Below are 15,790 nucleotides of genomic sequence, written 5' to 3'. Positions count from 1 at the left end.
CCGTGTGATCGTGTCCTGTCGCAAAATGTGTTGAAAACTCTCACACGATGTTAATAATGTGATTAAGGTGTTTACATGTCTGTAATACACGTCGATAATGCGACTAAAACAGGAGTACCCCCACATCTTAATTCGATTTGTGTTTACTTCGATTATGACTTTAATCTGATTAAGGTAATTAAAAATTGCTGTTTACATGGTAGTTTCTTAATCAGAGTATTGTCTTAATCGGGTTAATAGTGGATTATTGTTGTCCATTTAAACGCACTGACTGACACCAAACTGTTGGTTTCTTCTTTTGTGTTGCTTTTCTCAAGTTTTTACTGCAGCCTCTTTCAGTTCTTTGTTTCAGGGGGTTTCTCCCTTCAGTCTCCTCTTCAGGAGGTGAAATGCTGCTCAATTGGGTTAAGGTCTGGTGATTGACTTGTCCAGTATAAAACCTTCCACTTTTTCCCCACGATGAAGTCCATTGTTCAGTTGGCAGTGTGTTTTGGATCATTGTCTTGCTGCATGATGAAGTTCCTCCTGAGTTCTCTCTAAACTGGCAGACAAAATGTTCCAGTTCCTGAATTCATTCTGCTGCTACCATCATGAGTTCCATCATCAATAAAGATTAGTGAGCCTGCTCCAGAAGCAGCCATACAAACCCAAGCCATGACACTACCTCCACCATGTTTCACAGATGAGCTTGTATGTATTGTATCATGAGCAGATCCTTTCTTTCTCCACACTTTAGTCTTTGCATCACTTTGGTAGAGGTTCATCTTGGTTCAAGAACTTTTGTGGCTCATCTCTGTATTTCTTTGTGAATTCCAATCTGGCTTTCTGTCTCTTACTGCTGACGAGTGGTGTATCTTTGAAGCAGAAATATAGAGGCCATACCACAAGTCTTCTTCAAACTGTGGATTGTGATACCGTCACTCCTGACATGTGGAGGTTGTTGATGATGTCACTGGGTGTTGCTTTTGGGTTTTTCTTCACAGCTCTCACAATGTTTGTCATCAGCTGTTGTTTTCCTTGGCCGACCCATTCAATGTCTGTTACTCAGTACACCAGTGGTTTCTTTCTTTTTCCAAATAGTTGAATTGGCTATGCCCAATGTTTGTGCAATGCCTATGATTGATTTTCCCCTCTTCAAAATGACACCGCTTTTCCCCTCATAGACAGCTCTCTGATCTTCATGTTGGCTTATCTTTTTTAACAACAAATGGAGTTTTCACATGTGAAATTGAAAGCTAAAACCAAGAGTAGATGTTCAGAGCTATTTAATATTTTAACAAATCAATCTAACAGGACACACCTGGGTAACAAGAAACACTTGCCAGTCACATGTTCAAATATTTTTGCTCACCTACAATTTGGGTGGTCTGATACAGAATGTGCTACATTCTATGTTGTTTAACACATCTACATATATGTACCAGGAAATAAAAGCTGAAATTCTAAACTCTCTTCTCATATTCATCTTTTGATCTCAAACCCAAATGTCTTCAGTCAACAGCAAAAAGAAATGAACTGCATTTCCCATTCCAATAGTTTCAGAAGGGACTGTAAGAGCTTTGTAGTCTCCAGTGTAAACATTAGGGATGTCATGAGAACTGATACTTCGGTACAAACATTCTTAAAACGTGACGGCACTTGTTTTTCTGCAGTAGTGTAGGTACCATTGGTAATGAAAGTATCGAGGTTGCAGTTCTTCCAGAACTGATGGGGGCAGCAAATTCACGCAAGTGTTTTAGTTGGTCCACAAGTGGTAAAGAAGAAGAAGAACGCCTACAAGCACGCCTGTTTGCGATAGCCAGTTATTTGTTAACGACACTAACGCATTGCGATGTTATAAACTCCCTCCTAATGGGCCACCATGCCTCGCCATTCAGCCCGTGTCCTGTCAGCTAAATGTGGCCTAATGTCACAAATAATTATTCATATGTTCATGCTTTTAATAAATCTTTGTGGCCTGCCACCATATCAGTGAATTTAAACTAATGCTTGCATTCAGAGTAAAGGGGGGTGTGTGTGCGCGTGCGCATTTAGGAGTGCACCTTAGCACTTGTTATTAGCACTTAGCACTGTTTTATTAGTCATTGTCAGATAGTGTTTGATAACTAAAATATCCCCCTCTCTCTTTGCCAGTATCAGCCAGAGAAGGATGTCCTCCAGGAGTTTTTAATTTAATGTTATTTATTTTTTTAAAACCACACCGTGGTATCGACTTTGGTATCAAGTATCGTGTACTTTTGGTGGTATCAGTACCGACTACTAGATTTTTGGTATCGTGACATCCCTAGTAAACACGTCCTTACACTATTATAAATAGAGCAGAGTCTAAGAACAACATTAAACTAAAACCTTGATGGAGTGGAGTTAGAGTATTTTTTATTTGAGAGTAGAGTTCATTTTTTAAACTGTGGTCTATCTTCAGTTTTTGTTTGAACACAGCCAGGAACTTTGCAGAGCCAGGGGAAGTTTCCACCACCTGGGTGCCAGTACAGAGTCTTCCTTGTATTTTGATTAGAAGTCTAATGCTCTACCGACTAAGCTAGCCAGCCAAAAGAGATAATATTATTATTATAATAATGTATGATGTTAAGTAATAACTTATCATACATTTAAGAATCAGCTCAAAGTGATTTACCTCCTGTGCAAAGAGAAATTATATACATCAACAGGTATCACATGAGTAAAATGTGTTTAGAATGAATTACAAGAGATTAATTACAAAAAAAAGAGCAACAAATAAATGAATTACTATGTCTGTGGTTCTTGAGATGGGAGACAATGGTCAGGCTTACCAGCGTTGTATAGAGTGTGCACACAAGCCCCATTGCTAGAACAGCCCCCCAGAGGTCAAAACCAGTTACTGAAATACACCAGGAAATAAAACAACTTATTGGTAGATTCACTGTCAAACAGCTCATTGCCTTCACTCTTGTGCATTTTGCTACCTATTGACTTTTCAAAAATCTATTATTTTTATTCACTGGATGTACTTATTATGGGGGGGAAAAACTACATTTCTTAGTAATGAATTTACTCATTGTTAGCATCTTTACTAAAAGTAATCTTTTAGCATTTTTTCTAACCGCAGCCATATGTACCTGCATTCAGTGCAAGTGCAGGAGCATACAGCACCACTCCCATGTAGATTACCTACAGGGACACAAAATAGAGAAAGAGTTCATTCTTTTGGTTAATTCCACTGAAAACAAGTGTTAACATTTTAAAGATTAAATAGTGAGACCCTAAAATCACATTCATAAAATACTTAAATCCTTACGTAAATCCTTACACAAAGGATAAATTTTTCTCAACTTTTTCCCCCCAACACACTGTTCAGAAAGCTGGTATAAGGTTTCCAAAAAGCAAACTAAATCAAAGAAAAGGAAAAAAAAGTGCTTGAGAACACAAGCTTGCAAAATAATCTCTAGTTACACAACTCATAACAGAGAGCTCCACATCCTGACTCCAGAGCTGCACACAGACCAAACCAAACTCACCATCTGAAAGATGAAGGTCACAGTGCCACAGATCTGTACAGTTTTATTGAAGCGAAGCTCTAGATACTGAAAGAGCAGTTAATAAAAAGATTAGATAAACAAGAAACAAGATTAGATACTGCCACAACATTCATTATTAAAAGAAGACTTAACTCACATTCTACCTCACACATTATATGTAAATGATATAAATATAAACATGCTTCTCTCACCCCGGAAATTCTGACTTGTTTTAGAGGTGGGCATTTTGACAGTTCTTTAAATCAGTCTATTCTTTCCCAAAAAGGCTGAGGGAGATACCTAAATATATGTAGATGTTCTCTGATCAAATACTGAATGGGTATAATTTCCATTTCTAACCAGCTGTCCAATAAAATACTGAAAACAGTACAATATTGTATATACATACAGTGCTTAATATGTGAATCTCCAACTGATTCAGAAAGTCTACTCCAACATTATAACAGCCAATAATAACCACCCACAAAACACAATTTTATTTTGCCTTCAAGCATGTGGACAATAAGCTAACCATAACAATTGAATTTCTTATTAAGCCATTATATATCCGTATACTGTTAGCTTGAAGCTCTATTAACATTACTGAAGCCCTCATAAAATTTATTTTGGTAATTTTTTCTGGATTTTTGTTTCAGTAGAATAGTCTTTGGAATTTAGAAAATTCAAATATTTGGGGGGGGGGGGGGGGTCTTAAAAAACTGAGCTTCCCCCCCGAGCAAAAAGTGTCAGAACCATATAATCAAGCTGAGAGCAGTGGAGTTAGTTATAGGCTTTCTTTCCAAAAGGAAAGAAACAGGTTTTTAAAAATGCTGCGGACTTTGACAATTATAATAAATCGAAAATATAAAAGTAAAGTACAGTGCAACCCTTCCTAGGTAAAGCTGGAATTTGTAAATGAATGGGAACTATAGATAGTCATTTGAAAGCAAAGCACAGATTATTAAAATATTATTTAAATAAAGCAATGGAACATTATAATACTAGTTCTGCCTGAAAAACCCTTCCCCATTAGAATATTTTAGAACACAGGCTACCTGGTAGGCGCTGGAAAGACGCAGACGGTAGAAAACAGGAATGAAGATGTGTGCCGGAATGAGCAGGCCCAGGAAGTAGGAGCAGCCCAGGAACCAGTACTGCGTGCCATAAGCGTAGATTTCAGCCGGCGCACCCAAGATGGCTACAGCCGACTGGAAAGTGGCAAGTAGGGACAGTGACACAGGTAGGCAGCTCATGCTGCGGTCAGCCAGCAGGAACTCACGTGTGCTTCTCTGTCTGCCCCCTGAAAATGCATGGAACAGGCCAATGCCCGCTGAAGCTACGAGGAGTAGTACGAAGATAGCATAGTCCACTGCAGTGAAGTGCATCTGGTCTGCGTCACCCATGATGTACCTGGAGTGGTATGGCCACGACAAGTTGACTAGTACAGCAACAGTGTGTGGCTGGCCATAGAATCTTCACTAGTGCCTCTATGGAGAAGTAAAAGCACAGTGTGGTAAATGATTCACCTTAAAATATCTTACAATAGCATCACCACGATAATGCCATAAACAAATATAGAATTATATAATAGGTTAAAATACAACAGCAATTCAGGCTGCCAAGTCAAAACCTTGGTTAGATTGGTGCTCTGCAGACATTTTGGTGACTAAACCTCCAATAAATGCTGTGCTGTTTGAGGCTTTCCAGTGAGTGGAGGCTTAACAAAACTCAATGATCACCAATAGAGTTTAAACATCAACAAGGTTTAACTAGGAACCATGCAAATAATGCACACATAACTAACAAACACCAAGATGACCTTTACACAGTGTTCCTGCTAGCAGTTTAGAATTGTTTTGATACAAGAATATGTTCATTAAAAGAAGTCTTTTTAAAGATTATATTTCTAAGTGACAAGGATTAACCAAAAATGATAACAGCAGACTCAAAACAGAAAAAAACAAATATTATATATATAATTACCCAGATTGTAAAAAATTTCATACAGTGCTGTGAAAAAGTATTTGCTTTGCTTTTGATTTATTCTGTTTTTGGATATCTCATATTAAATTGTTTCAGAAATGAAAACAAAATCTAAGATAAAACAAAGGCAACCTGAGTAAACACAAAATACAGTTTTTAAATGATAGTTATTTATTGAAGCAAAAGTTATCCAATACCAGGATAACTGTGTGAAAACGTATTTGCCCCCGTAGTTACTAATTCCCCAACCCTATGAAACTGCATTCATGATGGGGTTCAGCTGGACTAGATGTAGCCAGGCCTGGTTACTGCAAACACTGTTCAATCAAATCAACACTTAAATAGAACTTTCTCAAAAGTGTGAAATTGGTTAAATGGTCTTACCCAGTAACACCCTATGCCAAAATTGAAAGAAATTCCAGAAATGATGAGGAAGGTGATTGAAACACATCAGTCTGGGAAGGGTTACAAAGATATTTCAAAGGCTCTGGGACTCCAAAGAACCACAGTGAGAGGCGTTATCTCCAAATGGAAAAACTTGGCACAGTAGTGAACCTTCCCAGAAGCGTCAGACCTTCCAAAATTCCTCCAAGAGCACAGCAACGACTCATCCAGGAAGTCACAAAAGAGCCAAGAACAATATCAAACGAACCACAAGCCTCTCTTGCATCAATAAAGATCACTGTTCATGTCTCCACTATCAGAAAGACACTTGGCAAAAATGGCATCCATGGAAGAGTGGTGAGGTAAAAACCACTGATAACCCAGAACAACATTAAGACTCATCTGAATTTTGCCAAAACACACCTGGATGATCCTCAAAACTTTTGGGAGAATGTTCTGTGGACTGATGAGTCGAAAGTGGAACAGTTTGGAAGACAGGGTGGCTGTGGCTCAGGTGGTAGAGCGGGTTGTCCACTAATCGCAGGGTTCGCGTCCCAGCCTGACTCCTAATGGCAAGCTAGCGTCTTGCATGCAGCTCTGCTGTCATTGGTGTGTGCGTGAGAATGGGTGAATGATAAACCGTGTAATGCACACACCTTGATTTGTAGAACCGCAAAGGTTAATTAAAAAAAACTAAATGAAAAAATGCTATATAAGTGCTGGCAATTTTCCATTACATCGAATTCACAAAAAGATCATACGTATGATCAATGTGTTTACTTACTTTTTCCATGTGACTGATCTGTTGTTTTTCCTCAATTTAAATTGTGAAAATTACTACAAAACGTACATTTATTTCACTTTTATTAATAGGCACTGTTTCAAAGAGGATCAAATGTTTGCTTGTCCAAATATGTTAAAAAAAAAAAAAAAAGCCAATAACATCCATGGGGTGTACTTATTTTTTTTCACATGACTGTGTGTGTGTGTGTGTGTGTGTGTCATATACATATATATTATACACACATAGGGGGAAATACAATATCTCACAAAAGTGAGTACACCCCTCACATTTTTGTAAATATTTGATTACATCTTTTCATGTGACAACACTGAAGAAATGACACTTTGCTACAATGTAAAGTAGTGAGCGTACAGCTTGTGTAACAGTGTAAATTTGCTGTCCCCTCAAATAATTCAACACACAGCCATTAATGTCTAAAACCGCTGGCAACAAAAGTGAGTAAACCCCTAAGTGAAAATGTCCAAATTGGGCCCAATTAGCCATTTTCCCTCCCCGGTGTCATGTGACTTGTTAGTGTTACAAGGTCTCAGGTGTGAATGGGGAGCAGGTGTGTTAAATTTGGTGTCATCACTCTCACACTCCCTCATACTGGTCACTGGAAGTTCAACATGGCACCTCATGGCAAAGAACTCTCTGAGGATCTGAAAAAAAGAATTGTTGCTCTACTTAAAGATGGCCTAGACTATAAGATTACCAAGACCCTGACACTGAGCTGCAGCATGGTGGCCAAGACCATACAGCGGTTTAACAGGACAGGTTCCACTCAGAACAGGCCTCGCCATGGTCGACCAAAGAAGTTGAGTGCATGTGCTCAGTGTCATATCCAGAGGTTGTCTTTGGGAAATAAACGTACGAGTGCTGCCAACATTGCTGCAGAGGTTGAAGGGGGGGGAGGGGGGGGGGTCAGCCTGTCAGTGCTCAGACCATACGCCGCACACTGCATCAAATTGGTCTGCATGGCTGTCGTCCCAGAAGGAAGCCTCTTCTAAAGATGATGCACAAGAAAGCCCGCAAACAGTTTGCTGAAGACAAGCAGACTAAGGACATGGATTACTGGAACCATGTCCTGTGGTCTGATGAGACCAAAATAAACTTATTTGGTTCAGATGGTGTCAAGCGTGTGTGGCAGTAACCAGGTGAGGAGTACAAAGACAAGTGTGTCTTAACTACAATCAAGCATGGTGGTGGGAGTGTCATGGTCTGGGGCTGCATGAGTGCTGCTGGCACTGGAGATACAGTTCATTGAGGGAACCATGAATGCCAACATGTACTGTGACATACTGAAGCAGAGCATCATCCCCTCCCTTCGGAGACTGGGCCACAGGGCAGTATTCCAGCATGATAACGACCACTGCTTTGCTAAAGAAGCCGAGGGTGAAGGTGATGGACTGGCCAAGCATGTCTCCAGACCTAAACCCTATTGAGCATCTGTGGGGCATCCTCAAACAGAAGGTGAAGGAGCACAAGGTCTCTAACATCCACCAGCTCCGTGATGTCGTCATGGAGGAGTGGAAGAGGACTCCAGTGGCAACCTGTGACGCTCTGGTGAACTCCATGCCCAAGAGGGTTAAGGCAGTGCTGGAAAATAATGGTGGCCACACAAAATATTGACACTTTAGGCCCAATTTGGACATTTTCACTAAGGGATGTATTCACTTTTGTTGCCAGCGTTTTAGACATTAATGGCTGTGTGTTGAATTATTTGAGGGGACAGCAAATTTACACTGTTATACAAGCTGTACACTCACTACTTTACATTGTAGCAATGTGTCATTTCTTCAGTGTTGTCACATGAAAAGATATAATCAAATATTTACAAAAATGTGAGGGGTGTACTCACTTTTGTGAGATACTGTATGTATAATTATATATATCTTATTTAGTTAGTTTATATTATGTACTTTTGCATTTTTTTATGGATTCACAAAAAGCACAGAATTAAACTACAGTCCTAAATTAATAATATATATTCTTGTATGTGTTGGGTTCTTTTCTGTTTTGGACAAACAGTTGTGTAAAGTTTTAGTCTGAACTTTATATTTGTAACACTCAGTTTGTGGATTTTATTTTAAAACAAAATAATTTTAATTTCCCCCGGTGTGCAGTGGCTAGTACTTACAAAAAGTGTAAGGACAACTGGTGACAGGGTCATGGCCACCCAAGGCACATTCATGTGTGTAGGGAGTGAAGGCTATCCCACGGAAGAGCTACTGTAACACAAATTACTGAAAAAGTTCATGCTGTCTATCATAGAAAGGTGTCAGAACACACAGGACATCACAGTTTGCTGTGTATGGGTCTGCAAAGCTGCAGCCCGGTCAGAGTGGCCTGTTCTGATGGATCATGTTTTCTTTTACAGCATGTGGATGGCCAGGTCCATGTGCAGTGCTTACCTGGGGAAGAGATGGCACCAAGATGCACTATGGGAAGAAGCCAGTGTGATGCTTTCAGCAATGTTCTGCTGGGAAACCTTGGAAACATTGTTAGAGACCAAGTACACAGTACAACAGTATTCCCTAATATCGGTGTCCTCTTTCAGCAGGATAATGCGCTCTGCCACACTGCAAAAATTGTTCAGGAATGGTTTGAGGAATATGAGAAAGAGTTGAGGATGTTGACTTGGCCTCCAAATTCCCCAGATTTCAGTCTGATCAAGCGCCTGTGGGATGTGCTGGACAAACAAGTCCGATCCATGGAGGCCCCACCTCACACCTTACAGGACTTAAAGGATCTGCTACTAACGTCTTGGTGCCAGATGCCACAGCACACTTCAGAGGTCTTGGAGTCCATGCCTTGATGGCTCAGAGCTGTTTTGGTGACACAAAGTGGGCCTACACAATATTAGGTTTTAATGTTATGGCTGATCAGTGTATATTTGACTTCTTCTTGAAAACTAAATTTCCAACAATTACCGTATTATTTATAACATATACAAAATGTTTTTTTTTTTTTAAATAATGCATGGTTTTCCTGATCAAAAATACTTGTAGTATATGTAGTATTACTATTTCTTAACAAAAAATAACCTTAAACCTTTAAACTTAAAGGTTTAAAAAAAAAACTTATTTAATAATGATATTAAATAACCTAATTAAGAGTAAGACATTATGTAGATAAAAAAGTAGCCGTTTCATATACACATGGGCTATAACGTAATCTTTGTTTTAAAGTGCATTTACATGGGGATCATAGGTGAAAAAGGCATACAGAGAAGGGGGTCATGGGTATACATGGCACACAGAGACACAGAGGGGAATCATGGGTAAACATGGCACACAGAGACAAAGAGAGGGGGATCATGGGTAAATATGGCACACAGAAGGGGGTCATGGGTATACATGGCACACAGACACATGGGGGGGGGGGGGGTCATGGGTAAACATGGCACACAGAATCGTGCTAATATAAACACACAAAACTACTATTGCAGACACTTAATATTAATAAATATCCCAAGATGAGACCCTGTCACTTTACACTCGAACAGTAATAACTTTGTATTTTGTTCTGGACTAGATTTTAGTACCTCATTATAAAACTTTCATGACACACAATTTCCATTTGATTTCTTATTTATTTTGTCATTAAATTTCTTCATTATTGTTGTTTTATGTTTTATATTTTATATATATATATATATATATATATATATATATATATATATATATATATATATATATAAAATTCTGAGAGTTCGGTGATTTCTCTTATTCAATGTTTATGGTAAAATAATGAACAAGAAACATGGGAAAGAAACATTAACATTCCTCTGTCTTTAAGTGTTTCCTACTGACGACTGGTTACACCAGGAAAAATAAGTGTGGAACTTCTTAATCTGCAAAGTCATTTTACTTACCAAACTTCTGCTTCACTGTTTCTTGCAGCCTAAGCAAGCCTCAACCTTGACTAGACACAGAACTCTAGTAAAAATATTGTTGTATTCTGTTACTGCTAAGATATATGAGAAAGAAAGGAGATATTTTGCATGTAGAGTTACCAAAACACCACATATCTGAACCTGCTGCAAGCTCTGAAATAACAAGTGTCTTTAGATGTTTATAGAGGTTTAGAGTTTAGATGTCACATTGTACTATAATAACATCTAGTGATTTGTGTTGCAAGTGTTGCGAAAAAGAAGAAATACTACATGTAGCATCTGAATTCAGGGGTTCAGGGACTCTTGTAAAGATTGAGAGCATCATGAATTCTGCTAAGTACCAAGATACTTCAGCCCAAACACTGGATGCCAAGTGGTTCAGACCTGGCAAGGGCTAGAATTTAACTAGAAACTCATACTGGTTAAAAAGGTGCAAGAAGGCAAAATCTAGCATTCTGAAAAGCAAGGCATTTAAGAGGATCTCCAAATTATTTGAAATACATCATTCCACTGTATGAAAAATCATCTACAAGTGGCACAGATTTCAAACGAATGAACACAACTTATGAATTTTGGAGCCTAAATACAATCGCCAGAAATAAAAACCTAACTGGATGCTATAAACGAACTACACCACGGTCGCTCGACTTCAATGTCACCATCACCAAGCTTCCGACAACTTTCCCAAACTTTATTTAAAACATTTTCCATAATACGGATTTACTCTGAGGATGAATCTTCTTCCACGTTTTTTTGGTAATTGTAGACTGCATACCTGAAGCAGTTTATCTGCAAAGTTTTTTCCTGTTCGGCGTGATGACGTCAGGGACATTAAACAACATCTGTAGTCCCATTTATCAACTTCTTAGCAACCGCCTTTTTCAAGCTTTAAAAAGTCATGAGTGGGGTATTACTGGCATATTTTATGTCGTAGAATTAAACGTGAAAATATTTTGAGCTTGTGTTCACCCAGACCTTATTTCAGGGTTTTAACCAAAACCCCACTGACTTCAGGACGATGGAACCGGAAGAGCTAAAATGCTAACTCACTTCCAGGTTTTGGCATTACAAAATGACATCATCCCTGCGCCACTCTATAGTGACTGGCTGTAAGTTTGGGAAGTGCTTGATTTCATATGCAGCAGCGTTTTCTATGAGAAGAGGACAAACTTTAACCGTCAATATCGCAGTCGATCATGTTCATGTAATCATAGGCAGTCGAAATCATAATCGAGATCAATATTCAATTAATTGTGCAGCCCTATTTCCACGGTGGTGGAAACATAATGGTTTGGGGTTGCTTCGCTGCTTCAGGGACTTAACATCTTGCATTCATTGAGTCAAAGCCCAGATTTGAAGCCCATTTAAATGTTGTAGGGGGATGTGAAATGGACAGAACATGCAAGAAAACCCTCAAATACCTTGCAACTGAAAGAAAATCACATGGAAGAGTGGTCAAAAACTCCAGCAAGCCTGGTGGACAATTATGCAAAACACCTACAAGACGTTATTTCTGCTAAAGGGGGCAATACTAGCTTCTGAGGCCAAGGGTGTACTTACTTTTGCCACAGAAGAATATCACATGTATTGATATTTCTGTTGAATAAATGATAGAAAAACTACTTTTCCTTGTGGTTCTGTTCAATTATATCAACTTTATTAATAGGCACTGTTTCAAAGATGACCAAATGTTTGCTTGTCCATATATGTCAAAAAAAAGCCAACAATTTTCATGGGGTGTAATTATTTTTTGCACATGACTGTAGGTATATGTTTTTTAAAAAACTAGGAAAGTAGTGTTTTGTTCCGAAAATAAGAGTTTTATACAGAAGACAAACTGATAACACAGGTGGCCACAAAACACACTTTGTGTGTTCACAGACTGATGATCTAACAACTGAAACAAGCTGATACAAGCCTACAAAATACTTACAGAAGGGCCTGTATGAAGTAAAACCATGAAGTACCTGAAGTTCTCTTCATAAATAAATTTAAATCTTTAAAATTTTATTTAATGAACATTTAATATGAAATTTTTAATTTCAATTCAATTATATGTATAGCACTTTTAACAATGGGCATTGCCCCAAAGCAGCTTTACAGAATATATAAATTCAGGATATAGGACAATTGACCAGAATATTATGGGCTTTTCTGTTCAATAAGCAGTTATCCCTTTCGATTATGTTTAAGACTTTCCTATAGTTCGACCGATTTTGGGGGTATGATGTGCTTCATGAATCTGAAAGAGCGAACTGTATTTTCTACGCACGCTCATAAACAGGCTACCGTAAACCGTAATGCACACGCGCAAATATTCTGGAGTAGATGGTATGAACGAGCTTCACAAAAGGTGTATTTATGAAAAGTAGCGAGCAGCTTGCGCGCTGTGTTACTGCCGCAGGGTCAGATTGTCACGCGCCAGGTGCGTTCTGAGGTCACATTTTATTCCGGGCCGGAAAATGTTATATATGCACATCCAAAATCCTATTGTATACTGAACTAAGATGCCAAAGGTGCCTTTATAGACTAGGAAAGTAACAGCGGTGTTTAAATCGTTATTTTTTGTGAAAGTTAGCGAGCAGCGATGCCTCGCGCTATAGTCGCGGACGTTAAACACGTCAGAGGGAAACTATTTATATTATAGCTAAATTACCGATCGATTACTTGAAAAAAAAAACAACAATTGCATCAGAACATGCCGCTACGAGTTTACATGGTGAAGCGACAAGAACATTCAAGTGATGACTTATCTTTGCTGTAGCTACTATACACTATCACCGTGAACGAATTTAATCGACAACATTCGCTAATAATGAAATATTCTCACCTTAATGCAGGAAGACTCGTGCGCCATGCAGCGTGACTGCTGTAATTGAATGAAGGAACGAGATCCTGAGAGACCGCCTACTCTCCACATCAATACCGGTTCTTCTAATAACCGGATTTTGTTTCCCACTCGTATTTCGACAAGTCCCGCCTCCAATGCTGGGATTGGCTAGTAGTACACTGCCTCCTGCGTTACAATTGGCTAAGACAGAGTTTGTATACCACGTAAGTGATAGTAAATACTGTATAGAATATAAAGTGTATTCAATATGTGTAACTACAAAGTTTACTAATATTTGGATATGTTAATAAAGTATAATCTAATATGTATAACGAACAGTTAGAATTATTAGTTAAAAGCATTATCTAAATCAAGTTATATTGATAATCAAGTTATATTGTTAATCCAAGTTAATTGTTATATTCTTATATCTTATATTTTATATGTTAATCAAGTTATATTCTAAGTGTGTATTGAGTTAGATGAATTATGTGTCTTACTGAACAGTAGGCCCAATTGTTTTTCTGTGCCAGCCCGTACCTTTCTGCACAGCAGGCATAAAATCTAAAACTATAAAACACTTTCTAACAAGTGACATTCTAAGTGTGTAAATTAAGAACCTTCTGTTTTGTCTAAAGCAGCTTTACTCCATAGCAATAAAATAGCAATTAGACACTCACCAGAACTGGGTTTCCAACCAAAGCCCTTTAAGCTTGCAAATCAGTGTCAAAAGATAAGACTTCCAGGAGGCAGGGTACCAGGCTGGGACTATAGGGTGAATAATAATAATAATAATAATAATAATAATAATAATAATAAACTTTATTTTATAAAGCGCCTTTAAAAGCAGCTTCTCAAAGCGCTGTACACAAAATAAACAGTACAGAAGAATTTTTTAATAAAAGTTAATAACAACAACAACAATAATGATAATAATAATAGTAATAATAATAAAAGTAGACATCAACAGTCAAATGCAAGTTTAAAAAAGTGTGTCTTGAGTTGAGCTTTAAAAATGCCAAAGGTCTGAGCTTCCCTAAGTTCAAGCAGAAAAGAGTTCCAAAGGGAAGGAGCGTAAACAGAAAAAGCCTTGTCTCCCATAGATTTTAAGCGGTTAATTGGCAACAGATCAGTAACATGATTAGGTATAAAAAGAGTATCTTAGAGAGGCGGAGTCTTTCAGAAGTAAAGATGGGCAGAGGTTCACCAATCTGCGAAAAACTGCGCATCAAGTGAAAAGTACTTTGTGCAACTGTGAAAAAATATTTATTTGCACCGGTGCGAGTGACCTGTTCGGAGTTGTAAAATACAATTGGAATAAAAAATACAGGAAGTCCAAAATGCATCTACACCGTGCTACAGTTACTTTCACACTGCTTTTCATCTCCTCAGTCTACCGAACAAGTGTGTAAATACTGCAGAGAAGCCATTATGATATAAAATAACACTGTACTTCATCTGCTTCTCTCAACTTCCCGATATCACAAACCGCCATCTTTTATTGATCACATAAAATGACCTGAACCTGCGACTGTGACCTGCTCATGTAGACACAGCGGCGTTGGATGGAGTAAATTAATAATAATGCTAATGCTACAGGTGGGTTTAATTCAAACGTCTTTATTAAATAATTCCTCAGCAATCATAATCAAAATTAGCAACTGTTCAGTCCGTAAACATACAGTACACTGCCACTCTCTCTTCACTCTCTACATCAACTCTAATAGACAGTGCATTCACTTCATTTAAGTCCAATTTAAGTAAATCGGTCAAGGTTGCCAGATATCACTGGAAAAGTCAACTCCAGTACCGGCACCCTGTCCAGGGTGTACCTGGACAGGGTGCAGGTACACCGCCTTTTGCCCGATGCTCCCTGGGATTGGCTCCAGGTTCCCCCGCAACCCTGAAGAAGGAGTAAGCGGTAGAAGATGCATGGATGGATGGAAGTCAACTCCAGTTTCCATGTTTTGATTTACCCCCAAAAAACCACAATATTACAGCAGACATGGCAACACTGTACTGGGAAATTATCTAAAAGGAACAACTGATAAACAAACAAACAAAAAAATGAATAAAATGTAAGGACAGAAAATATGCTTAGTTATAAACAAATTATTTAATATAAAAATAGACATTATAATAAATTCATAAAATATAAATAAAATGAGAAGTGAATTAATGTTTCATTACTATGGGTTGCATTTAATATCAATTTGACATTAAGCTTAGTAGGCTATTTCTTTAGAAGGCTATTAGCCTTCTTTTTCCTAATATGTATAATTTTTGTGTTAGTCTAATTTTAATTAGGACTCTATTGTTTAAGATATTTAAAGATGAATATTTTATGGTTGTTTATCTACCAATTAACCAACAGTATTTCTCATTGATATTATTTTAATTCAATTAACCATGAC

General features: G+C 38.0%; 1 protein-coding gene across 2 annotated transcripts in view; it reads right to left on the bottom strand.

Annotated features, from left to right (window-relative positions):
• slc5a6a (solute carrier family 5 member 6a) overlaps positions 1 to 13,576 on the bottom strand; it is a 32,845-nt gene extending 19,269 nt beyond the window's left edge. The window contains exons 1-5 of one of the 2 annotated variants that reach the window (XM_053613992.1): positions 13,377 to 13,576; positions 4,553 to 4,984; positions 3,498 to 3,563; positions 3,099 to 3,150; positions 2,793 to 2,860 (exon numbers count right to left, since the gene is read on the bottom strand). In XM_053613992.1, the coding sequence (XP_053469967.1) occupies positions 2,793 to 2,860; positions 3,099 to 3,150; positions 3,498 to 3,563; positions 4,553 to 4,900 (534 nt within the window). In that variant the 5' untranslated portion in view covers positions 4,901 to 4,984; positions 13,377 to 13,576. Of the gene's footprint in view, positions 1 to 2,792; positions 2,861 to 3,098; positions 3,151 to 3,497; positions 3,564 to 4,552; positions 4,985 to 9,062; positions 9,148 to 13,376 lie in introns of those variants that run through there. The other variant, XM_053613993.1, reaches the window with a different exon arrangement.
• Between the last annotated feature and the right edge of the window lie 2,214 nt (positions 13,577 to 15,790).

Source organism: Ictalurus furcatus, chromosome 25 (assembly GCF_023375685.1).
Source record: "Ictalurus furcatus strain D&B chromosome 25, Billie_1.0, whole genome shotgun sequence".
NCBI lineage: Eukaryota > Metazoa > Chordata > Actinopteri > Siluriformes > Ictaluridae > Ictalurus > Ictalurus furcatus.
The sequence above is the reverse complement of the archived record's forward strand: the minus strand, read 5'-3'. Positions and strand labels throughout refer to the sequence as shown.